Source organism: Festucalex cinctus, chromosome 20 (genome assembly GCF_051991245.1).
Source record: "Festucalex cinctus isolate MCC-2025b chromosome 20, RoL_Fcin_1.0, whole genome shotgun sequence".
NCBI lineage: Eukaryota > Metazoa > Chordata > Actinopteri > Syngnathiformes > Syngnathidae > Festucalex > Festucalex cinctus.
The window spans coordinates 12,326,074-12,354,058 of NC_135430.1; the positions used below are offsets into that span (position 1 = coordinate 12,326,074).

At 38.3% G+C, this 27,985-nt stretch overlaps 1 protein-coding gene across 3 annotated transcripts in view; it reads left to right on the top strand.

Moving 5' to 3' along the window:
• The window catches only part of rnf32 (ring finger protein 32), an 80,528-nt gene that overhangs the window by 20,138 nt on the left and 32,405 nt on the right, over positions 1-27,985 (top strand). For 2 of the 3 annotated variants that reach the window (XM_077509387.1, XM_077509386.1), the window contains exons 3-6: positions 23,697-23,928; positions 24,169-24,311; positions 25,224-25,381; positions 26,432-26,540. In XM_077509387.1, the coding sequence (XP_077365513.1) occupies positions 23,733-23,928; positions 24,169-24,311; positions 25,224-25,381; positions 26,432-26,540 (606 nt within the window). In that variant the 5' untranslated portion in view covers positions 23,697-23,732. Of the gene's footprint in view, positions 1-22,553; positions 22,583-23,696; positions 23,929-24,168; positions 24,312-25,223; positions 25,382-26,431; positions 26,541-27,985 lie in introns of those variants that run through there. The other variant, XM_077509385.1, reaches the window with a different exon arrangement.

The window sequence follows — 27,985 nt, forward strand, 5'->3', positions numbered from 1 at the left end:
CCAGAAATAATTATAGCCATGCCACGTTGGTCCATCGGTTGTGGCTCATATCAGTAAAATTCCGCTTCATAGTGCTTTACATACATTGAAACATTGTGCAAAGTTTATACAATGTTTCAATGTATTTGTTAGACTCATAGTAGGACTCGAAAGCATATTTGTATTCAAGTTAATTTTGCAAACAATTATCGGCTTACTTATCGGTTATCGATATCGGCACCTCTAATTTATTGGTTTATCGGTATCGGTTGAAAATAGCATTAGCGTGCATCCCTATATATTAGGGATGTGCATCTCTCCAATAAAAAAAACAATTTCAATCCATATTTTGATACAAGGGGGTGCGATACGATTCAAGGACAGTTCGATTTTAACGTGGTACAATTGGATTTGTCTTGATCCCGTGGGATTATGATTTGATTCGAAATGTGTGGGTGAAGTTTGAGAGGCTATGACGCAATGAATTTCTTATTTTACAAATGAATGAACTTGTCAGTACTGTAAATTTGGAATTTCTTTTAAAGATGTATCGCTCCAATGAAAGACGAGTCGATACTTATCTTGAGTCAGTTGAATTCCATGCACTCGCATCCTTTTAAATCAAACCGATGTTTCACCCCTAATATATACGTATGCTGACTCATTTCTGTGTGATCAAACTGAGTTGAGTGTGTGTTTGGTCTAAAACGCCTTCCCTGATTAAGTGCATTGCCGAGGTGCTTTTTGCAAGCAGTGAGAGTCAGCGTGGCCTGTAATATTAGTTGTTGTCACCGGCAATTAGGGATTCCCTCAATTACAGGCTTCTGTGTTTTATGGGCCTAAAGTGCTGATATTGATGGCAGGGTAATGCTAGTTCTTGTCCCTCAGTGTAAATAGCATTTGAGGTAATGGGCCTGTTATTTATTGCTTTTTCATAATTAGCTGAATTCGTATAACAAGTATTTGAGTTAGGCGGTCCTCAGGGCTCAATCCCGAGGCCCCTGTCATTTCCCTCATGATTGTTGCAAAAAATTGTAACCATCCTTTCCCCTATTAGAAATATTTTTTGATGGGCTGCCGTACTGTGCGAGCAAATGCTGCATTCATGGTCACAGGAAAGCCGAACACTCCTCCCACTCTCTGTTTTAAATACTTTTGCCCCATTCACATCTGGTCCCTCCTCCTCCTCTCGTGCGTGGATGCGAACGTATCGCTGATATCTTTCAATCGAGGGCTCCGCCGTGCTCTGCAATCACAGCGTCATTGTTCGCCTCATGTTGTGGAAAGCGCCTTTGACACAGCGCCGTGATGAATCACCTGCCGCCGAGGCTTGTGGGAAAACGAGGCCGTCAGATGCCATCGTTGGCCCTCCTCTCCACCTTCTTCTTCTTCTTCAATGGAAAAAACAACAACATTCAATTCATTTGCTCTTTCATGTCGTCCTGCGCACACACTTGTTTGAAAAAGTCTTTTTTGCCTATTGTGGCAAAGCAAATACGAGGCGGGTTTAGCTCATAAAAGGTAAATGCTTTTACTCGCTTAAGGTGCTGACGGCCCGGGTGCACTCTGTTGTGTTGGCGGCTTAGAAAAACAAAAACATGCGCGAGGGTTAAAAAAAAAAAAAAAAAAAAAAAGAAAGAAAGAAAGAAAGAAAAAACGGGGCCGCTAAATTAAGTGGCGGAGATTTCTGATTCTTTTTCCAACACGGTGTAAAAGCCAATCCCAAAACATCCCCACCCTCCTCCTCGTCCTCCGGAACTCTTTCAAGTTGCTCGATTTGTCCCGTCGACTTACGTCGGGATCCCTTATATCAACTGGAAAGAGGCAAATATAAACTTGCAGGCGTGTTAGCGTGTGAGCACATGAGCGCCTCTGAGGTGTTTTTTTTCCGCGAGCCGCGACACTCCCTTCAGGCGGGCCAGTAAGGCGAGGTTCGAGGCCATCGACCCCGTTCGCGTTTCACGCATTTACACAGACAAATTCTATGGTCCATGTTTAGCTTCAAAACAAGACCATGTCTTCTGCTCACCATGCATACCACCACCCTCACACTTTTTTTTTTTTTTTCATAATTTATACAATCTCGCAGGGGTAAAACAGGGTGAATCCACATTTAGGGTCAGCTGACTGACTCTAAAGTAAAATGCTTCGGAAGTCAATATTAGCATAACATTAGCATTTTGGTGAACAAGCTCGCAGCATGCCATTAGATTCAACCAATTATGCGGACTACTGCTTGGATTTATGGCGATTGACGCCACTGTGGCCCAAAGTATTTCAATTAGCCACAAATTGCAACCCAAAAAAAAAAAAATCCAGAAGAACTTTATGGACGCGAACACTTTTGTACCTGCCAGCTGCTCAGCCATCACTCAGCCCAGTGCTCTAAATGCAGACATAACAAGCAGTCGAACACACACGCATGCACACACAGATTAACCCAAAGCAAACAGTGACAACTTCAACGTCAAAGCACATGTTTATTTTTGATCGCGCCCTGCAACAAAACACATGCCAGTATCTTAGGTAGTTAGCTCGCTAGCTAGCTAAAAAACAACAACAGTGATTTCTGTAAAGATGACAATCACGGGGGCCACAATGTTAGGTACACCTGCACCATCTGATTACATCTTAATTGACTTGCCGAATAGTGAGCCCACATGTCAAACAGTAATAAGCGCTTTATTAATGTGTTATAACATGTTGTTGACTTGTTGAAAATGAGCTGCAATGAACATGTTACTTTTTGTTGACCATGCAATAGTAATGTACTTAACACTTTATTAAATGTGATTAACTCATTGCTAGCACTTTAGCAAATCGTAATAAGCATTAACTATACACAAAAATAATGACGATGATATCACCTTGCCAAATAGTGAGCCAACCCAAGTTGTTTGTGGCAATTTTTCTACTGAATAGGTACCAATTTGTTATTAACAGTTCTAAAGTATTGATATTGACAAATTGTGAAAACTTTGAGGGCTTATTAATTGGCAGTAAATTGATATTGACTTGCCAAATAGTGAGCCTAAGTCATTTTTAGCCGCTTTTCCAACCCGATGACTCACTTGCCAAATCGTGAGCTTAACTGTTTTCTAGGCATTTTCCAACCGTGACTGACTTGCCAAATTGTGAGCCGAAGTCATCAGTCTGTTTTTTAAACAGTGACACTGTCTTGCCAAATAGTGAACCTCAGTTAATTGTGGCTGTTTTTCTTTTACTAATTCATCATGCCTTACAAATGCGACAACCTATTTATTAACAGCTTATCAAAAGAGAGACACTCAGTTGCCACATAGTGATCTTAAGTAAAATGTAATAACTAATTTATTAACAGTTTATAAAGCCCTTTTCTAACCCTTTTCAGCTTTTGTATTGGAGGTGGTTAAATAGTGCAGGTGTGCCTAATGAAAAGGCTGCTAAGTGCAGATCTTCCTTTGGTCTTCCACTGAATGCATCTTTTCCCTTTTTATTGCAGCCTGCAATCACTTGAATGCGGAGGTGGGGGGGGGCATGTTTCAACATTTCAACAAGAGGCGCCGCTATTTAGTTCCCCGTCCGATTACTTTTTAAGGAATTCTTTTCCCAGCCGTCCTGAATGAAGCCGCCGTGTACAATTAAGGAACTTTTTTTTTTGGGACGCGGACAAACCCCGCGCTTGTCTGCAGAGCGGGGAGGCCTGACACCTGGGCAAACACGCGTCTGTCATCAGCCGCGGAAGCCGCCGAGCAACCTGCTCGTTTCTTTCTTTTTTTTTGTCAGCGCACAAAAGAAAATGCCTGAAATTAATTTAGCACTCAGCATTCATCTTGCGGCGGAGGGCTTAAGGCCTCATTCGGTGCTTGCGAAACGAGCAGAAAAGGGGGCTTCACGGAAGAATTCGCAGCCAAGCGCGGCTAAGACGTGACATGTCGGGCGAAGTATGCGCATCCTGTTAATTCAGACGCGGTGCTAATACCTGGGATCTTGGGCGAGGAGCCTCCCTCCTCTGATCTCTCGCGGACTCAATGCCAGGCCTCTCCAGCTGGGCAGATAATTGTCACTTAGTCAGGCCACCCATCCCACACGCACTTCAGACGCTACATGACGACGCTTTTGGATGCAGCAAATATTGTGAAAATGTTTGGTCGACCAATTACAAAAGAAGTCTGACACTTTGCTCGCCATGCAGAATTACATTGAAAATCAATTTAAATGTATAGTGCAATTATTTTTGGAAGGTCATTTTGGTGCCCTGATGTTCATATGGTACATTATCGTTAGCTTGTTAGCCAAAATGCAAATGTTCTGCTTTAAGGGCTGTCCCTATCCCTAGCTGAAAAAACAAGCAAAGTGAAACTAAAAGGTAAAACAATAAAGAACATTTTGGATAAAGATATACTTCATTTTCATAGTCATGTGAATGCATCAAAAAACAACCGGAATGCTAACGTTCTGCTACTAGCGTGAGGCCTAGTTAGTATTCGTTGTGCTAGCTTAATAAAAAGCAACATTTCAGAAGCTAAAGGAGCTCTAATGTGACTCAAGACTAGCCCAGATGAAAGCAGGCTTTGGATAAAGTTATGCGACAATTCTCATATAGTTTTTGACTGTGTCATAAAACAAAACAAAATAAAAACATGCTCTATGCTGTTAAAATCAGGCAAAGTTACCATTCATGGTGGTAGCTTAAAAAATATGCGACATTTTCAAAATTAGCTCAAAGCAGGCTTTGGATGAACCAAATCAAGTAAAAATGCTAACGTCATGCTACTAATATTATGCTACTAGCGTAGGCCTGGATACTATTTGTGATGCTAGCTTAAAAGTTGTGCTACATTTCACCACACTCAATGCTAATGCTAGGTACCCGTCCACATAGTCATTTGAATCAATCAAAACCAACCATAGTGCTAATGTTATGCTACTACTTATCATACTAGCTTAATAATATACTACATTTTAGGAAGCGAAAAAATGTAAAGTAATCCGTATGACAGTTGTGATTGCAAAAACAAAATAACTGAAACAATAATGACAACATAAACCAAGTTTTTATCATGTCACCTTTACTAAAAAGGTCCCATTTTGTGCTTTGATTGATAAATTTTACCTGTGTAAATCTTCACATGTGACAGTGCAGGTACAGGTGGCACAAAAGCACAGTGACCTTCGTGCCATCGCCATGGCAACAGCATACAATCAGCTGTCGCACAAAGACACTCACACATTCAAGTGTCGTCAGACCTTCAGATGAGAGGAAAATCAAGGAGACAGGATATTTTTCTTGAATTAAAAATGTATTGACAAAAATGTATGTATTCATATATATATATATATATATATATATATATATATATATATATATATATATATATAACAACTTTTAGCAATTCGCTTAGCTTTTTAAAAATGTAATTTTTGTTCCCATGTTTTGGATAATAACATTGTCCTTGTGCAGAAAACAATGATAAAACTTGTTTTGGACGAAAAAAAAAAAAAATATATATATATATATATTAGCATATGAAGTTTGAGAAGTGATGATTTTCATTTAAACGTTTTATAAGAAAGCTGTCGACATTTGACACCGCTATAATATATCCTGTATATGTAAATTTTTTGTTTAAAAAAAATAATGCTTCTCACACTTCTTTTCATTTGCTAATAATGCTAGCATTAGGATAAAGCTAGTCAATGAAAAGTAAAATTCATTTTTTCTTTGTCCCCACATTTTTTGTGTGTGTGTGTGTTTTGGATAACGTTGTCCTCGTGCGTAAAATGACAAATCTTTCTTCAAATTAAATAAATAAATAACAAAAAAATTTCAAAAGACGATGCATGCTAGCCACTCTATAAAAAGATTAGCATTATTAGCTAAACTAGAAGCATGAGAAGTTATATTTTCCTCATTTCTTTTTTTTTTTAACAATATCTTTTTACAAGTAAAGTATAAGCATTTGACAGCCCTATAGTATATTAAATTTTTCATTTAACAACGCCTCTATTTTCATATGCTAATAATGCTAACAGCTATTCAATGAAAAGCATGTAGTCAAATTTCTTTCCTTATTCCCCCCACAAAAATATATATATATATATATTTTTTTTTTTACGTTATATAAAACGTAAGGAGACACATTAGCAATATTAGCATATGAAAATATCAGCATGAGAAGCTCTCCCTTGCCATTTCTTGGTTCCAAAAAACAGCGATAGGAAGCTTAGCGAGGATTCATGTCATTGTCCAGGCGGTAATTGACTAATTAAGAATTCTGTCCTTCAATGCGGTCCCAGGACGCGACAATGCGCCACGTCCGGGACCCCCTTTAGCCACCGGGGCAGATTAAACCCACCACCCCCCGGCCGATCATCGGCTAATACCGTCCGCTTGTATGGAGCCCATGTCGGGCCGGGCCTGTTGAATGGTGGCTTATGGCGGCTAAAGAGCTGGAGAGGAGGGAATCCTCGAGGGATTACTCTTCACCTTCTCCCTCAAGTGGGAAATCAAAACAGTCTGGAGCGTCTGGGGATCATCCCCAAACACATTCCACAACTTTTGGGCAATATTTGACGCTCGGGCTTTTTTTGTGGACGCTTCCAACAAGGGCCACTCGGAGGGGATTAGTGTAAGTAAGTCGCAGCGATAATGAAATCATGGGCTGAGGAGCTCTTGGGAGGATTTTTGATACAAAAGAGATCCCAATTACTTTCGCTTTTTGTCTCCTTTTTTTTTTTTGTGCAATAGGTTGCTCTCAAATGGTGAGAACGGTAGGAAATGTATGAAAATAACATCACAAGGTCCCTCGCATTTTCAATAGAAAATCAATTTTTTTCAGAGGAAAAAAATGTCTGTTTATAAAGCATTTTTATTTATTTATTTATTTATTTTAGAAAAAAAAAATTTGGATGAAGATGAAGTCTTTTTTTCCTTTTTTTTTCTAAAAAAAAAATGTTGACAAACTAGAGATTTGTTTTAGTAAGGGTAAACACAAAAAATATGAATGTCATTTTATGAAAAAATCTTTATCATTGTACATTTTAAGGAGTATTTCGTAAGTAATTTCATCTTAAATGTGGAAAAAGTTGTTTTTCAATCATTTTTTTTTGAAAGAATGGGAATTAAATAGCATTTTTTTCTGATAATGCAATATAATAGATCATAGTCATAACACGGAAAATGTTACATTTAGTAGAAAAAGGTGGTATGTTAAAAAAAAATGCATATTTGAATGAAAGTCATTTTCATTTTGGTAGTCTTGGAAAAAAAAAAAGAAGATTTGAGATTGTAGAACTTGAGAAACTTTTGTATCTTCTGAGGATAAAGTCTTTTTTTGCCTTTTGTTTTTTTTTTGTCTTGGAAAGGGAAATCATAATATTGCAGGAAGTCATATTTTTCCCAAGAAAATGTTCCCCCTTTTTATTAAAAAAAAGAAAGGAAAAAAAAAAGAATCTTATTAGATAAGTTGAATTATTTTTCAGTTAAGAAATGCTGGATTTTACATGAAGTTGTCCTTTTTCCAAGAAAATATTTATTTAAAACCATCAATTGGGAAATCAAATCAGAAGTAAAAAATCGGATTCACTGAGACTAAAGTTGTATCAATTAAAAAAAAAAAAAAAAAATCTTAATCTTAAAGAGGAAGTCAAGTCCAAAATGTTCTCTACAATAATATGTTCTTTGCAGCCCCACTAGTCTAAAACCAGTTTGTGGAATATGAATTAAGTAGCAAAATGCAGCCATTGGTTGTTACCTGAGCCTTTAAGTGGAATGAAGTTCCAAAAAGGCAATTTACAAAATTATTTTCTTCGAAGAAATATTTCTTCAAGAAGTATTATGTCTGAAAAGAAAATGGTTTTATTTTATTTGATTTTTTTTTTTTAAACTTGCTACTCAACTCAACTAGAATAAAATGAAATTTGCTGGATATAATGCAAACATTATTCGTCCGTTTTTATTTTTATGTCATTTAAAAAAAAAAAAAGTCTTAATATTCCACCTTTAAATTTTACAATAATTCACCGTCTGAGAGTATCAAGAACCGTATGAAAATCCTATAACGACCTCCCCTCCTCCTCCTCCTAATTTGGGGGCTCCGACGTCCCCCTCCAGTCCTCCCACCCTCCCGTTTAACTTGCACTCTCTCCTCAGCAGCGGAACACATCGTCATGGCGTTAATCTGCATCCTCTCTTTGGGATTACACACCCACACACATTTAGTGTCACATCATGTCTTCATTACTACACACCAGTTGATTTTTAGTGCTTTTATTTCCGTAGCTTTCTACTTCCTGTTTGTGTTGCATTGCCGTTGGCTTGATCAGACTTGGCAGGCCTGAACATAAGGTGTCAGTAAAGGATTTCCCAGAATGCCTCTGTCAGGAAATGCAGGTTCAGGAAGTTGGCGTCGCATTCCACAGGTCGGCTCGACCGCCAGCTCCGAGGAATGTTTTCAGCCCGAGAGTTTAATATTTAACACGGCGCGCAGAGTCGGCGCTCTTATCGGCGCCATAACAAACTATTTATGGCGGTCCCGTGATTGATGCGTGTTGTTGCCATCATGCTCACTTTTACAATGGAATATGTGTCACCTGCAGAAGGCACTGCTCAGCTGCTGCCATTTAGAGCAACAACAAATACATTTTAGTTCACAATTATTATTATTTTCCCTATTTTAATATCTTTTATATTTATTTTATTACCAGCTTAGCAGAAGAAAAGAAGGAAAAATATTATGAGAAAAACGATATGTTCCAGCTCAAACTTGCAACTAAAATCTGCATTTGCTACTTGATTCTGTAGTCCAATTCCAATGGGTTACTCAAAAAGACATCATAGTTAAAATATGAAAAAATAAAATAAATAAATATGGTTTGATCATTTAATCAGTCATTTAGAGATTCATTTTCTTCTACCGTTGGTCTTACGTTTATGAAAGATAAAAAAATTTTGCTTTGTTTTTTTTGTAATTTTTCATACTTCATTTTCCATACATTTTTAGACTTTTTGCCTTTCTGTCAAATTTCTGACTTTTTTTTTTTTAATTTTATGGGCATACTGTATTATGGTAATTTGCTGCCTCTTTTCCTTTTCCTTTTTTTTTTTTTCCCCCTCCCTCTTTTGCTCTAAATTTTCTGACATTTCTTTCGCAATTTTGTGGACATTTTTTATGGTACTTTTTCGGATTTCTTCTTTTATTTTGGGACATTTTAAAAGGTAGTTAATGAATGTTGTCTCTTCTGAATTTTTTTTTTAATTCAAATCGCTGACATTTTTGGACATTTTATTGTAATTTTACAATGTTTTCATCTACCTTTCATCTCTTTTTCTGAAAACTTGAAAATTTGGACTGACATTTTTCTTAAATTATTTAAGTATTTTTTTATTTAATCGTTAATTCATTTAAATGGGACAATGAAGTTACTTAAAGAATATTATATCTGAAAAATAAAAATAAGTACAAAATAAATCATTTATACTTTATTTTTTTCGAGATCCACATTGAGCCAGAGGGACTAAAGAGCCACATGTGGCTACACAGCCGCAGGTTGCAGTCCCCTGACTTATGAAAATTTTTTATTTTTACTTTAAAATAACTTATTTAATCTTCCAGTATCCTTCTGGCCAACAGCTGAATTTTCTACCTTTGGTAGAGTTCGAAATACATTCGTATTCTGTCGTACTGGGTAGCTCCGCTAAGCTAAGCTAAATTTTTAAGAATAGTTATTGATTTTGCGCCTAAATGCATTTTTTCCCCAAGCTAGATTTATTATTTCACGAGAAATGTGCATTTTGTTGCCTTTTTTTTTAATTTATTTTATTTTATGAGGAGCATGTCAGATTTTGAATTACTTTTTAATTCATCAACAATACGAGTGAACGTGCCTTCATGTTACCCATTATGCTGACATCAACAACAACAAAAAATCATTAGCAAAATAACAAAAGCGGGATGCTCTAAGTCAGAATAAATGAGGCGAGAGCTTGCAAACATAAGCCAGCGTGGTTGCTGATTGGGTGACAAAGATGAAAAAGAGGCCTTTTCAAGACCCCAACCCAATCCTAATGTTTACGCTCCATGTTGCCCCGGGTGCGTGTGAAATGCTTGGCGTGGACAAAGTAGAGCGCCCAAGCGCCATTGTCCCGCCGGGCCGCTAAAGGGCTCTCTTCACGGGTCCGGCAAACACGCTCTCCAGACTCTTGGCATATCTCTGAAGATCCTCCTTTTGTGCGCCAAAACACATGAGTCTCTCAAGGAGAAACAAGGCTGGGCCGGTGAAAAGGCTTAAGTATCTCACGGACCCCCAACGCACACCTCGCCACCTCCTTGCCACATGATAATTGGGCCCCGAGACACTTTTCTCGGCCGCCGGGCCTAATTCAGTGAGTAAATTGCAACATGGGGAAAAACGTGAATGGGTGCCGACTCGGCAGCAGCGGGGCCGAGGGCCGCCCTTTGTGCGACGCCCACAAAAGGGAAATGTTCCGTTAAGCAGCATTGTGAGGCGCGAGTAAGTGTGCGCACCTTCAAAAATGATGACACTTCACCATCTGTAGGTGGGAAAATTAGAGATTGGATGAGCACAAAATAAAATTGTTGCATGTTTTCAAGAAATATATTTTTTGAGAAAACGTATATTGAAGGTGCACAGGCCAAGGTTTGGTTTTATTTGTTAATTTGTTCAAAGTTATTATAGCTACCAAAATAACTTTAAAAAAAAAAATCAAAACAATTGCTTTAAAAAAAACTACGTTCTTTACAAAAACTAATACTAAAACTAATAAAAACCTTAAAAAAAAAATCCAAAACATAAAAATGAACAAACATGCTCTAAAACCTTAACTAAATTAAAAAACAAAGCAAAAAAACCTTTAAATTAAATAAAAACTAAGTATAATAAAAAACCTCAAACTATCATAATCCTGGCACCCTTTGATGATGAAACAAAAAAAAGCAATCATCTGCTCAACGAGTCCAAAATTAAAATCATCAAGCAGGAAGCTCTCGATGCACAGACAAGAACTCCCAAATAATCTGAGGAAGGGGCGGGGCTCCGCCTGTACCTAGAAATGTGTTTGAGTGTGAAAAAAAGAAAAGTATAGCTTTGGGCTATCGCAAGTGATCATTTTCCAAATTACTACTCTCCTCTTATTTTGCTACGAGCTGCCGTCCCCCGTGTAGACAGACAACTCTGTCATTACATGCCTAATCAATCAGGACAATGAAAAACATTGAAACATTTTGTTATCAAACTTTATATTTCAATTAAAAAGCAGGCGCAGCATATCCTTGTCCCATTTTTATGTGACTATTGTTGCTAGGCAGATTACATAGGCCTTGCCTCATTGGCCAATTGAAAAATTGGGTATATACATACATGTTTCTTTCTATCTAGCCACCTAGCATCTACTTCCTTGTTGTAACACAAAAGTGACAAATCCTGGAACTTTTCACAAGCGCACATTATCATAGCAAGGCTCTAAAGCGTGCTAACTAGCTAGTTAGCCAACTAGCATTGCTTCTCATTGGAAGTTGCTCATATCACAAAAATGGCATATCTTGCAACTTTAAATGAGCGAATGTTCACAAAGCAAGGTTCTAAAACGTGCTAACTAGCTAGTTACAAAAGTGACATATATCGCAACTTTTAATGAACAAATGTTAGCAAAGTAAGGTTCTCATGCTAACTCGCTAGTTAGCCATCTAGCGTTGCTTTCCTGCGTTCCCCCAATGGCCGCCATAATCTCCTTGGAATTTCCTTGGCATGTTTGCCTTACAGAGGGGACCGGGAGAGCCGGACAGTGGAGTTGAAAGGTCAACGGGTGCAGTTTGCCCAGGCCCATCTGTCGCGCACCCCCCTGTTTACGCAGCCCCCCCCCAACCATTTTCGTCTTCCTGGCGAACAGACTTAATTGAAGAACTCAAATTTCATTTTATTGCATTTGATGAGAAAAGAAGTTTTCTGCTACTTTCATCCGAAATCAAAGCAACCCGCAAATAGACACGTGTGATTGTGAGATTGTGCTAAAAATAGACAACAAACGCACGCTCGCACATAAACACACACTTAAGCTAAACCATTTCAAAGTACGCCAAAGACAGTTGTTCTCATTCACACCGTCTATGATTACACCATTTAATAACACCGTGAGAGACAAGATGGCTGCCGCTCCAGCTTCCACTGATGATCATCAGCCATTTGATATCATGATACTGTATTTAGGGGGGGATTTTTCTTTTTTCTTTTTTTGCCTTAACATGTAAAAAAAAAAAAAAAAAAAAAAAAAAAAAAAAAAAAAAAATTACAGTCCTGGCTATGTGTTTAAGTTCATCTTAGTGAAAGACCACATTAAAAGCAGAGATTTTCATATTTAGCTTCAAAGCGGTAGCATGGAAAGCAAGTCGAGGCTGGGAAAAGAAACATTTTCTAGAAAAAAATGCAAAACAATTCAAATGTTTGTATGAAGACTACTGTAAGTAACTCATGTGAAGTAACAATGATGGTGACAAATGGGAAGCGTCGGTCTTTTCTGAAATGTTGCAGCGCCCATAAATCTTCCGTTGCGCGAGGAAAGACCGAAACGCAACCCGATTGACAGCTTTATGGCAAAATGACTATTGTTGCATTCACTCATCATTAGCTAAACGGTGAAGGTGTGATCGTTTAAAGCGGCATAGATGACGACAGAATCTAGGGATGTCGTCACCACAATAATACGCTGAGATTTATTTATTTATTCATTCATTTTGTTTACCACATGATACGTCCACAATGTGTGTAATGTTAGTGCCGTTGTGATTTATTATGGACTCAGCATCCTAGTGGAAAAACCCGGCAAACAATGGCAACTTGTTTGAGTGGAATGATTAAGACTCAAGCACATTTGTTTGGCCAAAGCGGCTTAAAAGTGAGGAGCGGGCTTAAGAAATACCAAAAGTGTGACTGAACAAACATCATCATGTGTTCCTTGGCGGTTGGCGAAAAATGTATTTAATACAGAGCACTGATTCAATGTTGGCATTATTTTGCTGCTGATGTGCTACTGGATCGTAAGAATCCTCACTGACTGGCTCGCTGTCTGTGATGACCAATCTAAAGGGTTTTTATAATGAGTGACGCGTCCCATCCAATCGTGTCAACAGGGACTAAAATGCCAAATTTTGCGCTAATTTATCCATCCATCCATTTTCTTAGCTGCTTAATCCTCACAAGGGCCGCAGGGATGCTGGAGCCAATCCCAGTAGGCTTCGGGCAGTAGGCGGCGTTCACCCTGAACTGGTCGCCAGCCAATCGCAGGCGCTAATTTATATTCCCCCAAATTATGTCAACATTACTTTCTTAATTTTGTATTTTATTTCCAGTATTATTATTATTTTTTTTTATCATGTTTTGACATTTGCTCATATTTCCCTTATTTCTTCTAGTAATATTTGTATTTTTTTTGTAGAATTATAGAATTAATTTATCATTTTTTTATTGACTTATAAATAAAAAGCATATTTTTGACTTTTTCATACATAAAATTACAACTTTTTTCTCATTATTTTTTGGCTTTTGTTTAATAATTTTTTACTTTATTTTATATTATTCTTTCCATAATTGTATGGCTTTTTTTTTCCCTCACAAGGTTTTGACATATTATCCTAATAATTATGATTTTTCTCCATTTTATGATTTTTTTTTCCTTTGCAATATTTTTAATGTAATTCACCCAAAATTATTAGATATTTTTCTTTTATATCTTTAGAATTGTCAGAAATTGAGCCTTTTTTCCCCTCAATATTTTGACACTTTTATTATGATATTCCAGCAATTTTCGGATCATTTTGCTTATTTCCCCCGTATGTATAAATATTACAACACAATGTCGTAAAGCAACTCAATTGTTGTCCTGTAAGTTTATATTGTAAAGTGCCGATACTTGCAGATGTTGATCTTTGCTTTATGTCACTACCCTTGTTCAACACCGCTAAAAGACTCGCGTCGATCGGAATAGCCGACATTAGCGAGGCTAACCGCTATTCTCATCGACCAACAACATATTTTCGTAAGATGGTCCACAATTGCTGTTCTTGTCCGTTCTTGCGTCCTTGTGATCTCGTGAAACGTCATCAGTAGCGGCCCATGAATGAAAGTAATTATAAATCAATAACGCACAGAGTACCCGGATGTTTTTCTTGTCAGCTAGCTTAAACCAAATATGCATCGGTACTTGGACTACTTTTGTCCCTTAATTGTATGAAGGGACTGTATTTTTCTCGTAAAATGACGATAATTTACTTTTAACTCTTTGACTGCCAAAAACGTTTAATAACGATGACTAAAATCACGATGTATGCTGCCATAAACGTTAAATGACGTCAACTATGTTTTTTTGTTTGTTTGTTTTTTAAATCAATGTGAAGTGTAAAGTGCAGCGTTGCCTGGTCAATGGGTTGTGGAATCAAAGACACCCACTAACTATGGCCAGCAGATGGCAGCATTGTATCTCTTTTCAATGGGCTCAAGGTGTATGAAATTACAATGAAACATGACCAAATATGACGAAATAGAACGTTTTCAAGGATGGCATGAATGATCAAAGCCTTTGTTACATTTAATCAAATTCACAGAGCGTCACCAAACAAACAAAAAAAATATATGTGTCAAAAGTACTGTTGTGGAGAAAATGTATCTTTTCACAAAAAGCTTGTTTTCGCAAATTACATATTTTCAAATGGTGATTACTAAAGAACAGAATAAGTTAGAAACATACTTTTTTTCTAATGAAAGAATGGAATGCAATCTTTCATGTGGTAGCCACCAGGATTATGTAGTAAAAGTACACAATATTAGTTAAAATGCTCGAAATCGGCTGGCACTGTCAGGGTTGGTTTTTGGATAACGTGTGGCAGCAAAAGAGTTAAGATAATACTTTAACCTTGATATTTTTTATTGCTTTTTTGTTTTGTTCCATATCCAACCAATGCTCTTCCTGCATTGTGCTTCTCCAAGTGTTGTCGTGTGATGTGGAGTGTTATCTAATAGGCCCCTTCATTCACCAACTTCACTGCAGTAGTTAGTAACTTCATCTCAAAGGTGTGTCTGTTTACTAAACGGCGGCGAGGGCGACGCTGTCGAGTGATCTCGCTAGAAGATGAAAGCTCGGCGAGATGCGCTCATCCGACCCGTGCAGCTGGAGCTCGTCCCGCGCAGGACGAGGGAGACGTGAGGTTGTGTGACTTGATTTCTGTTTGATACACTTTGATTCACCCAAGCGCGGAGTGGTGGGCGATGAGCAGCGACTTGTCGGGGGGGCCTTTATGGGTCGCGGCGTTTTGTTTATTAATCACTAGGTTGTGTGATGTGTCTCTCAGCGCGCCAACAGGTATAATTAAGCTTTAAAGGCCACGTTGAAGCTTGATGTGTCTGCATTTGCTTTTTTGGTTTTATCTCCTTTTGAAGGCGTGCGTGTGCTTGCGCGTACAGTACAGCCAGGGCGTAAATAATCGTGGTCAGAGGGGAGCTTCCTTGGAAAATGTTCCCGCCTTGCATGACCTTCGAGGTGTCTGCTGACACGCCATCTTGTTTGGGCTTTTTTTTTTTTTTCGCACGAGTGACAGTTCAAAGGTTGGCGGGCAAATCGTTTGCTTCTTGTGTGACATGTTGGCATCCACAGCTGAGGCCAGTTTTTTTTTTTTTTCTGTCTGGTTCTGGTGTCAAAATACACAAAAAAAAAAAGATGCCTTGTTCTTTGTTCTTATTGCCAAGAAATCGATTATAAAGATGTCAAGATCACATTCTTTTTGCACCCAAGTCCGAGTCTATCTTTTGTTTTTAAAGTGGAAATCAACCATAAGCATTTCTTGACAATAATATGTTATATATGACCTCACTGGTTTGAACATTACATTCTGATTAATATTACATTTGTAGAATATGAGTTATGCGGCAAAACACGGCCATTTTTACCCTTCTCAGAGGGCGACCATTTTGCCACTTGCTGGCGACTGAAGATGACATCACAGTTGCTCAGCGAGCGACCAATCACAGCTCAGCTGTTTTCTGAAGCTGAGCTGTGATTGGTTGTTACCCAACACCTGAGGCATATATGGATATTGGATATTGATAAAAATTGCTGGATTTTGATGCTGAACACATATTCCACTCAGGCAATTATAACCAAAATAACAAAAATACAACATGAATAAATAAATAAATAAATAAATAAAAACATGCGTCTTAGCTTGCTTCTTTATTTGTTTATTTATTTAATTAATTAATTTATTTATTTATTTATTTATTTATTTATTTTTAAAATAAAGGTATCCCAACATGATGACTATATACACTGAAAATCAGTAGTGGCACAAATAATATTTTTCTTGACTTGAGAAATGCTCAAAAAATTTTAAATCATCCGATCTTATTGATCAGCTGAAAATCATGTGATTTCCGATCACATGATTGGATGGGGACAACTCTAATTGGTTACCAGGTAATCAGTTGTTTCATTTCAATTCATTTTTTCTTAATATTGCGTTGTCTCATTCACATTTTTTTTTTTTTTTTTAGAATTTTCGTATAATTTCATGTTTCATACATTATTGTAAAATTAATTTTTCACCATTAGGATTTTCTTTTTCGCAAGTAATATTTCAATTCTTGATTTTTCCTGCTATTTTATGACTTAAAAAATAATTTATCATTATTCTCATAAATATATTTTCTCCAACTGTCAACATGAATCCGCTATTATAATTTTTCACATTTTTTTACTTCATCATTATATTTTGAAATTATCATTAGATCACAAAATGTTCTGAATTTTTTTCCCATATATGTGTGGCAAAAAATAATTGAGGTCAAATGCTTTGGCTAGTGTATTACGATTCACTTTACAGTGGCCTGAAAGGTACAAAAAAAAAAAAAAGAAAATTGGGAAAATTGTCTCAAGTGAATCACGAGTAACATGTCTTGTCAACTACAACATCTGCCAGCGCTCATCTTGAATTCAGCTTAGTGTCGCGTAAAAGTCAACTTTTCCCATACTTGTCTGTCGTCGACTCGATGAGGGGCGATGCAATTAAGTGGTTGACTATTAAACATCAGTAAGTTCAAGCTTACACTTTACAAAATGATTACACGCCGCAGGACAAAAAAAAAAAAAAAAAAAGCCACGTTGGCAACAACTTATTACTGGGAGACATTTTGACATAAATAGATGGTAGGGGGTTTTGTGTACGTATGGTGTTCTGTAATTATACCTGACACGCTCTGCAATATTAGAATAAATCAGATTCGGGCTTGGAATTAAAAAAGGGGGAAAAAAACTTTTTAAAATGATTCATCTTGGTCACGTTTTATTTTTTATTTTTTATTTATTTTTATTTTTTTAATGATATCGCAATAACCTGGCCTTTGAGCATGGGTGTGTAGACTTTTTATATTCACCGCCAATATATAATGACATATGTTGGACATTTCTTTCCACACATATATGCTGGTGTAAGACTTCAATCAAACATGTTTTTTTTTCTGTGCTGCCAGCGGGAGCTTAAAAGGTATGATTGGATTCATGTTCGGCGCATTGTTGCGAAAAGCAGCATGGAGTCGGAATTGCGAGGGATTCAAAGGAAGCTGCGCCGCGGGTGGGCGGGCTACAATTTGTGGCCATTACGCGGGCCTATTTCCAGCAATGCTGATGGATTCGCCTCAATTATTGTCCATTACGGAGAAAGATGGCCGCCATCAAGGGTGCCACGCAAATTAGGGCGGACCACAATGCCTTCATGTCAAAAGTGCTCAAATGAATGCATCGCTTCCCAACATTTTTTGCCTTGTGACCCCTTAATACAAATCCACAGCCACTTTTGACCCTTTTGGAACATTCCGGATATGTGCGGTCGTTAAGCTTGTGGGCGGCTCAATCAAAATCTCTCGTCGTTTTACCACTGCTGCTGTTTATGTTCACTTCTGTATAGTACCTTTTGATACTTTTTTTTTTTGTTGATACATTGGTATTTATTGTCTGACCAAACTAATAAACTAATTTTCAACTTTAAGCTGTTCGTCTTATTCCTACTGCAATTAGTTTTCAAAATTTCAAAATAAAAGCCAAAATTATAATTTTTTTATTTTTTTTAATCTAATTTCTCAATTTTTCTGGCCAATTTAAACCGTTTCAACTTTAAACTGTTCAAGGTTATCCCTATCCAAATATTTTCAAAATTTCAAAATAAAATCCAAAAATTATGATTTTTGTTTTTCTCCTAATTTCTACATTTTCTTAACCAATTCAATCTGTTCCAAATTCATCCCTACCACATTCCCCACCCCAAAATTTCCATTAATGCCATTAACATGAACTTTAAAAAAACATTTTTTAATTTTTTGACTGATTCAAACCACTCCGACTTTAAATTGCTGTTTATTCCTACCACTACTTTTTTTTTCTTTAAAAAATCCAAAATAAAATCCATAAATTATTATCATTATTTTTTACTCAATACATATTTTAATGATTCCTACTATTCCAACCTCGGGATGTTCTACTCATTCCATGTCATTCAGTATCACTCCACATCATTCTACATTTTTCATTCAGCCTCTCACCGCAATTTCGCCAGGAATTGCATTATCTAATATTTCATGCATCGCTACATAAAACTATTGTAGAATAACGCTTAAAATTTGCCTGCCTAGTTAATGAAGGTCTTATGATGTCAGTAGTTTGACCTGGGAATGGAGTACTGTGTTTCTATTTCCATGGTTTCCACCTAAAATAAATGTAATTATAATGCTTAAAGAGATACTTTACTTATTTAGCCATTTTTGGCAGTCAAACATGAATATTTGTTTATAATAAATGTAATATTTTCATTATTTTACATGTACAATTAGTACCTTTAAAAACACATTTTGCAACTTGCTGTCGACTGAAAATGACATCACAAGGGCTCAGGTAACCAATCACAGCTCAGCTTGTGAATGTCACATGACCAAACCTAGATAACAGGTGAGCTGTGATTGGTTACCTGAGCCCTTGTGATGTCATTTTCAGTCAACAGCAAGTTGCAAAATGTGTTTTTAGAGGTACTAATTGTTCATGAAAAATAATGAAAGTATCAAATTAGTTATAGACAAAATAATAACTTTTTATTGCTATAATGGGCTAAATAAGTGAAATATCCCTTTAAATTGAATACAAAATATTTTATTCAATTTAAATGTACTTTAAAAGTCTAATTCAAGTATATACATAAAATTTAAAAAAAAAAAAATATGTGAACCAAATTGCTGTGCAAAAAAAAAAAAAAAATCATCATGTATGAAACGTATAAAGATTACTTGTCGCACAAACAGACAATTTGAGTTTCTACTTTTTCCTCTGGGTAAAAATTGTTTTAATTCCCAACAAGTGGAAGGTGGAGCATGCATCAATTTGGCGTGAGGTAATTTTGAGCTTTTTGCTTACAGTGATGCAGATACACTTGTCTGGACAATGATGGGGGGGGGGGGGTTGAGTCACTCCTGGCATAGGGGACACTCACGCAGCAGTCAGCACAAACTGGACCTAATTGAGTCAGTCTCCCCTGCAACGCCACCCTTGCCCGCCCACCCACACACACAACTGATATTAATCAAGACGACGGATCAATAAGTTCTCAAGTGCTAATAAGCGCTGGCACATTTTGTGATATGCGAGCCCCTCCATCATTTCAACCGGCCGCAGAGTTATAGGAAATCCATTGTTAGGTCCAAAAGTATGAGGTAATGTAGCACTTAGTAAATGAAGTCAAAGCCAAGAGCCTGCAGGGTGATTTGTATTTCATTTACAAAAGGACACGTCTCATCATTTGGAGCTCCATCTCCCTGAAAAGCAAGCGAGGTGCTCTAATGACGACGCGCTTCTTTTATAGACGCAGACTGGATTCCTCCCACAAGGACCACAGGGGACTTCCACGTGAGCGATTAAAGTCATGTTAGGGGAGGCATTATAGGTCAAGTCATAAAATAATTGGATTTACTGATTGCTCTCCTGGTCATCTCTCTGGCTGACATAATTGTTCATTAGCCATTACAGGCTGCCCTCTCTCATCTATATCTCGGCACAAGGACTCGCCTGACAACAATGCATTACATCAGAGTGCTTGATAATGACGGTTACTGTATGGACGTATGCATGGATGTTATGACGCGTGTCATAAAAATTTCAAATGCAAGCTACAACTTTCAAAACACAACTGCCTGTGAGGCAGCTAGCTTCATGCTAACACAGGCTAACTGCTAACGGTTAGCATATTTACGTGCTGTTTTTATAACGTAAAATCAACAAGTGAGTAATTTGTTATACTGTAATATCTAATAATTTGGGGTTTGATAGATTTAAGATCAAGTAAAAATTCAACATGAACAAGTAATTTATAACAATGCCACCTTTTGTAAAATGCAAATTATAGTCATCTATATAGCGCATTTCATAAACAATGAATAAAAGATTACTAGAAGAACATACAGTGCAAGAAAAATATTTACAATAAAAAATATAAACAATAAAAATATTTCATTTAATGAAAAAATAATAATAAAATAAAAAAAATAATAATTACATTTTTTAAATTTGTTTATCATTTTTAATGGAGAGGAGGGGTTCATAGTTTTTAACCCGGACATGGACTTCACTTCTGTTGACAGCTTCTTCTTTTTATCTGCAGCGTAACAACTCAATGCTGCCTCACCATGTTTGCTTCAAACTCTCAACTCCACTAATAGACCTGATTCTGCAGACCTCGGACCCTTACTGGGTTTATATTTCATCCGCATTTCTTGAATGTATTCGAGACCAAAACCAGTCAGCGATTTATAGACGAGTAGCAGAATTTTAATTTAGATTCTACAACTGATTATTGGTAATAATTTAATGTTTTGAATGGAATAAAAATATATATAAATGAATATGTGTAATTGTACTTACTAATGTTGACAATTAATTCTTGGAAATTATATAAGGAGGTCCAATCAGATTGCAGGGTTTCAATTCCGACTTGCTCTTCTTCTTTACTTTTTTTTTTTTCTTAGGCTCTTTTACACGTCAAGGTGAGCTGTCTTGAGAAATACCACAGATCAGGTTAAGAGATCCACGGGGGGACCAAAGTTAAATAAAAAGCCCTTTAAAAACGGTCAAGACAAACACGCTGGCTGTTGAAAATAAAAGCACACACTGAAATCCATTCTGATGACAGTTGGAAGAATGCAGGAGGGGACTTGAGCCCCATCTTTGCCGTATCTTTTAAGCGTGATTATTTACTTAAAACAACAAACCAAAGCCCCGAGTCTGGCAGGGTTGGACGTCGAGGCCTTTGATTGAGCCCTGGGCTTGAATTCTTCGCTAATAAATTGTTCCGCGCCTTTGTCTGCGGCATTAGCGCCAGTGGTCTCCGTTTTTCTTGCCCTAATCTCAAGAATGCGGCAGCCTCTTGAGAAGCTCGCGGGTTTCCTTCACTCCCGTGCGTCGCGTCTCGGCTTTTGTTTTCTTAGGTCGGCTGCACCGATTGACAGGCCTCGCCGTTAGACGGCTTGCTTTTCACCGATTGCGCCTGAGCACATCAGTGTCAGTCAAGGCCGCAAAGCATTTAAAAAAAAAAAAAAAGAAGAAGTGCCCACTAGATATTGAGCAAACTTTTCATCAAGACCTTTTTCGCTGGGGGCGGGGTGGTCTATTGCTCCTGCTGCTGATGTGTTTGTGTGTATATGATTTTTTCCCAATGTGAAGGTGACCTGGGAGGGATCCCTGAGCTCACAGCACAGGTATGAGCAGCTTAGCTTTGTTCTGACGACAGCTGGCTGGGTGAGTCACATTGACTAGCCTCCTTTGGTCAGGTTCCAACTATGCACTGACAACTGCCTGACAATAAAATAATCATTAGGAGAGATCGAGACATGGCGCAGAGGTTTCGAAGTACGGTATTTAGTTTTACAAACAAAAATACGTTCAATATTTGAGCGTTTACTCACTTTCAAACAAATTGTCAAACTATTGATTATGACAATATGGTGATACCTTGCGGTGCTTAGGTACCAAGCCATGGAACAAACCCACAATCACAATAATTTGTTTTAATAGCTTAATCCCTAAAAATATTCCAAAACACTTCATTTAATTTCAAACCCATTTTGCAACACCACCCTTAAAAATAAGCGTCTTACATGCGAACTCCATACAAGAAGTTGACTCAAACCCTGAACCTTTTAACTGTGCTAAGTCTGCATTCACAGTATAGAAATGACAAATGTATGCTGTAAGTGAACAAACCTGCAAATTATGGTGTCACATGATTTGCCCACTGTAATGTTTTATATTGATATTTGAGAATAACTGTTTCATTACATACATAAGACTTAAGTCTTTTAACCTTACAACATTAAATAAATAACAATTAGTAGTGACTGAAACGTTATATTTCGTGAGCAGTGTCACACTTTTAACGTTGACATATTCTATTTTATTTTGAAAGCGCTTTAAAGTCTCTTTCGGCTCAGCCAATCAGAAGCGGCAAAGGAGGGGTAGGAGGGGGCGTATTCTAAGTTACTTAGCAACTGCTCCAAACTCTGCGCTGATAGGATGGCAACGCGGAAGGTTTGGCTTTCACCTCTTCATAACTTTTATGTAAAATTAATTAAGTGTCACATTTTAAGAAGTGGGTAAAACACTGTCGTGTTTTATTCGTGCTTGGGTGCACACACATTCACTCTAAAGTAGCGGGACACGTTATTTGTTTGTTTAGAAAATAGTGACAGCGTTTTGAGTGTGTAAGTTCTCTTGCCCATTGTAATGAGACGCTAACTTGCCTGTGTACCACGAGCCTTTACTTTCGAAACAAGTTTTTTTTTTTTTTTATTTCATGTATTAACTATTCAACTCTTAAACCAACTGTTAAATATACTGAAGTTAAGCCCTTTGGTAACCATGAACTTATATATTATGAATGGACTGTCAATGGGGTATATGTCACGGAAGAGGCGGGACGTGATTTTGCATATCAGTTTGTTTCCGGTCCAGGTTGCGAACGCGCAACCGAGGGGCACAAAGTCGGAAGCAAAAGTATTTTTGACGCAGCCCACACGTCGCAAATCGAACCGGAAACAAACTGATGTGCAAAAACAGTCCCGCCTCTTCCGGGCATATACCCCATAGGCCCTTGGCAGCTGAAGCCAGACGGCAGCCATCTTACGTTGACACTGTCACTGACAACTTCTATTTATTTGTTTATGTAGTTAGACAATTAAGATGGTATTTTTAACTCCAAAGGGAAATTTTGACATTCGAAAATTAAGAACACTGAACAACAATTCATAAATTGTTGACATGTATTGAAAGGAGTAAACGGCACAGTAGGATGCGTTTGTGTTTAACAAAATTCAGGAAATTTGTGAACAACAGAAAATTTGAGCCATCTTGGAGTAACATCACAAGCAACTGTGACAACACTGTGTCCAAAATACATGTGTAAATCAAGACATCACAACTGGCAGGATAACAGAAAAATATAAGACTTCTAAAAATATTTTACTTGCCTTTTGATGTTTTTTTTTTTTTTTGCATTTCTTTGTCTTATTGTAAATTTTCAAAAATGTTGTCCGTGAAGGGTTAAATGAAGACTCAGAATTACCAGTAACATAAATAAAGAAAATAAGCAGTAAATAAAATGGATGCCTAAATTTGAGGTAAAAAATGTGTCCCTATTTGACAGGATTCCAAACTGAGCAGCAGGTTGGTGATCACCTCAATGGCCCTTCAGGATCACATCACCAGGAACTTTCTCGAACCTGATTTCTTGCTTTCGGACCCGCTGCTCACATTCAAAAGCAAAGGGCCCGCGATTCATCACGGAAAAGAGAGGGGGATCCGAAGCACCGTTCCTCTGAGCCTCGGGGAAGAGCGAGAGTACGTGCTAGATCCCGCTCCACCGCCTCTGACGTTAGGTTGGTAGCTAGCTAGTGCCATCTTTTTTTTTTTTTTTTTTTTTTAAATAAGTTTCATTTGTTTGTTTGCTTTTTTTCCAGTAGAGAAAAAGTTCTTAATTTGCTGAATTTTTTCCTTACAGGAAAAAAAAAATGTGTGGAAAACCCCCCAAACAAAAATGTAATATAGCATAAAATAACTGAGACAATTTGACGTGTCTGGTAACGTTTGTTGGTATCCATTTTTTTTTCTTTGGCCAGCTCAGAAGATGGGCTTGGTGGCCTTGCCCCCGGACAGGCTGAGCGAAGATGAGTGGACTCTGGTGAAGGCCAGGTCCATCCAACAACGGGAATCTGAGCAGCCTTGCGCAATATGCAGAGAGCCATTCTGCCTTCAGCCTCAGGTAGTCATGCCGATCCGTTTATCTATGGTGAAGCTTTCATTTTCCAGATTGAGTTTTCCATACTCATGTTCTACTGTAGTATCTATGAATGAGTATGTATGGCTTTCAATGATGGGGCCTCGTCTGGTGAGTGACATGGGTGCCAGCAAATAAATGTAGAGTTAGCTGACTGTTAACTGGATAACCAATGATATGGTGTATGTCCAATCTGATTCAGTTTAATGTCATTTTATATGATTTTACCATCAAAAACCAAAAGATTCATCTCATATCCATTATGAATTTCCTGAAAAAAAATCTTGCTAGAAAGAGGGAGGGAAAAAAAACCTAGATCAATGTTGACTGTGCCCTGCGTGTGTCAGACTGCCGCTTGTAGTCTCCGCTCTAATGGCTTGTGGAGTGGCTGGAAATTGTACACAGCAGGGGTGTCCTCTCTCCGGTGATGGAGTGTGTTGAGACTGGGCCCAAAACAATGAGAAATCAATATCACAACCCCCTCCACCTCCTTCTTACCCCCTTTGCCCTGTCAACTGGCTTGTGTGCCAATTCACATTGTTTGAAAGCGCATAAAAGAGGTCCTCTCGCAGGTAGTCCAGGTTACAGCCAGGCTTCTACTGATTCCCTCTATCCTCTTGGCAAATAACACTTAGTGACACACTTTCACATATGCGCCTCAATACACATGCTTTTAAGCTGGAAACACACACAACACTGGGCATTTGTATATAAGAAGTCTACACCCTCCCGTTTAAATTCTGAATTTTTGTGATGTAAAAAAAAATCCCAGTTATGAGACATTTTATCACAAAAACCTGATATTTGAGCAGGGGTGTGTAGACTTTTTATACCCACTGTATCTATTTATACATGTGCTGTTAGTGTAACATCCATTTTTGCGTCTCCTCTCATTAGGTGTTGCTGTCGTGCTCGCACGTCTTCCACAAAGCGTGCCTGCAGGCCTTCGAGAGGTTCTCGGGCAGGAAGTGCTGCCCGATGTGCCGCCAGGAGCCGTACCAAACGCGAGTCATCCACGACGCCGCGCGCCTCTTCCGAAACCAGTGCGCTGCCAGGTGAATCATTTCACAGCCAAAATTGACTTTTTTTTCCCCCAAAATATATTTTTAAAATATTTTGTTTTATGCAATTTCGTCTTTTCATTACTATATACAGTATGTAGTTAGTTTTTCTTTGTAATTAATTGCAATATTTTAAAAAATCATAATTTCTTTGAAAATCTTTTTAAATTTAAGCGCATGTGTTGTGCTCACTGTACATGCTACAGCTGACTAAAAACCAATCAGTACGAAAACCAGAGCATTGTCTCCCAGAGGAAGTTATATAAATCCAATGAATCCGTTCAACTCAAAAACAGGGCTGGACTGGCACAAAAAAATTGGCCTTGGCATTTAACATAAGCCCGCCGACCCGGCCCAGCTTTGGGCCCAACTCCTGACCACCCCACCCCTCCCTAACTGACACTGATATTGGTTCTGTTTGCTGTCTATATTCGAAATGCATTCATGGATTAGCCCACCTAAATTGAGGGCCAGTCTCCTTTGGTAAAAATGGAGGAAAATAATCATTAAAAACCACTGCATGGGCCCCAAAATACGCCGACCCACCGGGCATCTGCCCTGTATGTCAGATGGTCAGTCCAGTCCTGCTCAAAAATATTAATATTTATCGAACACTCCTCCTGATGGCGTATAGATGGATGGCAAAGAATTATTGTTTGGAAGGGTAACCTGCCTTGGGTTGTCACTACCAATTTTAAGTTAAACAACCAATTTTAAGTTCAACAATGCCTCTAAATGATTACTCCATAATAAAAGTAATTGTGGATTATTTTTATAAACGATTGTCAATTAATACATCTTTTTAACTGCGTTTTTTTTTTTTTTTTTTTTTTACTTTGCAATGCGTTCTGTCTTGAATTCTGTGGTGTTTCTTGTCTTTGAAGAGAACATTCATTTGGATCTTTTTTGGGCTTATTGAACTCGCACGCGCAATAAAAACGCACCAAAAAAAACACATTTTAATATATCAGTTGTTATTGATCTCATTAGATTGTCTACCATAAATATATATTAATTGCTAGTGATGTCACTTTCTACGTTCAGAATACAAGCGTTCTGGCGAGGCTACGTGGCCCGGAAGCGGTACGGAAATATTCGGAGAAACGTGTGCCCGAAAGACAAGCGTCTGCGGCGTAAATTCTTCGAAGCCAAGGTGAGTTTGTTTTGATCGGGATATCACATCATCACAATCAGCCTCCTTAAGGCCATATACATACATGCTTGTTGTCGTATAAGTCTCCACATGGAACTTTATTTCACCTTAATTGGTCAAATAAAGTCTTATGTTGCATCACAGACTCTATGTTGAAGGCACTCTCTGACCCCAAGTACACACATGCACACCTTCACCTGCGTTCACCCTCTCCAGCCCCTTTGATGCTTTGTGAACTCCTCCGTGTTTGTTCGCTAATGCGGAGAGAGTTTTTGTGTTTTAGTCAAACAGTCTGAACATTCCAGACTCCAACACAAAAGCACAATGCCTCCCGCACTTGTTTGGGTCTGCTATTCCTTCATCGATTAATGTGTGTGTGCGCGCGTCTGTGTGTTGTGCGGCTCAAGAGGCCACTGTAGTGTTTGGATACCTGGCCCAGGGAGCCGCGCGTCACATTCTGACCCGTGTTTGTTTGCGCGTTGAGTGATGGCGTCACCGTCAAGGTGCGTCGTAGCAACAAGGGAACATTGCCACCTAGTGAACTCGACCCAGCCCAAGCCTTGGAGGGGGGTAGTTCTTGACACGGTTCTAGATCTTAAGCTTAACAAATAATTACCAAACAACATGGAAAAGTGAACCCTTTGCATATCGTTTTTTCATGCAACATAAAAAGTTTGTGTTCAATGTTTTATAATTGAAAACTTTTCAGAAGTCTACTTACCAGGCATGGTTTGCTACACGTAATCAGCAAAGTGCTTTGCGTTTGGAGGTGGCAGACGAAGAGCGAGTGACAGGCGGACGAGGACGGCCGCTTTTTAATAAACGTCGCCGCCGCCGCCGCCCTCCATCACCGCGCTTGTTAAACCCCGACACGGCGCGTCAAAGGCAGACATTTACTGAGCCAATTAAGTCGGCCGTGACACATTTAGGCCACGCCCACCGACTCGCCGTTCGTTGCCTGTCAGTCACCGATGTGATTCAGCCGTCGTGTGGGTGGTCATGAGATTCTCGTACCTTTTGTCACGTTTGGGATGATCTTCAACAACGCGCCACTGACAGGTCTGATCGACTCCCATTTTGAAGGCCGGGTGGGTGATTGGTGGTTTTGTTTGCTTAGCTGACTGTAATGCAAACAGGCGTGTTGGTGCTGAGCCGGGACCTGTGCGATCCTTTTCGTGGCAATAAAGCATCTTGGTAGAATGAAGACAACAAAATGAACGAGGAATATAAATCTCAGCTTTCCATTTGGTCCAATTGAGTCCACAGAGGATCTAGCTCGGGCCCACTGAGATTTATGTTATCACAAGTTTGTGTTGCGTGTATTTTTCCCCCCCTAAAAATGTACAGAAGGACCTTGACTCAACAGTACCCCAATTAGTGACTCTAATGCCCTCACAAGTGGGCAAGGAGAGCCAGAGTCAGCCATATTGAATGGGACAATGTCA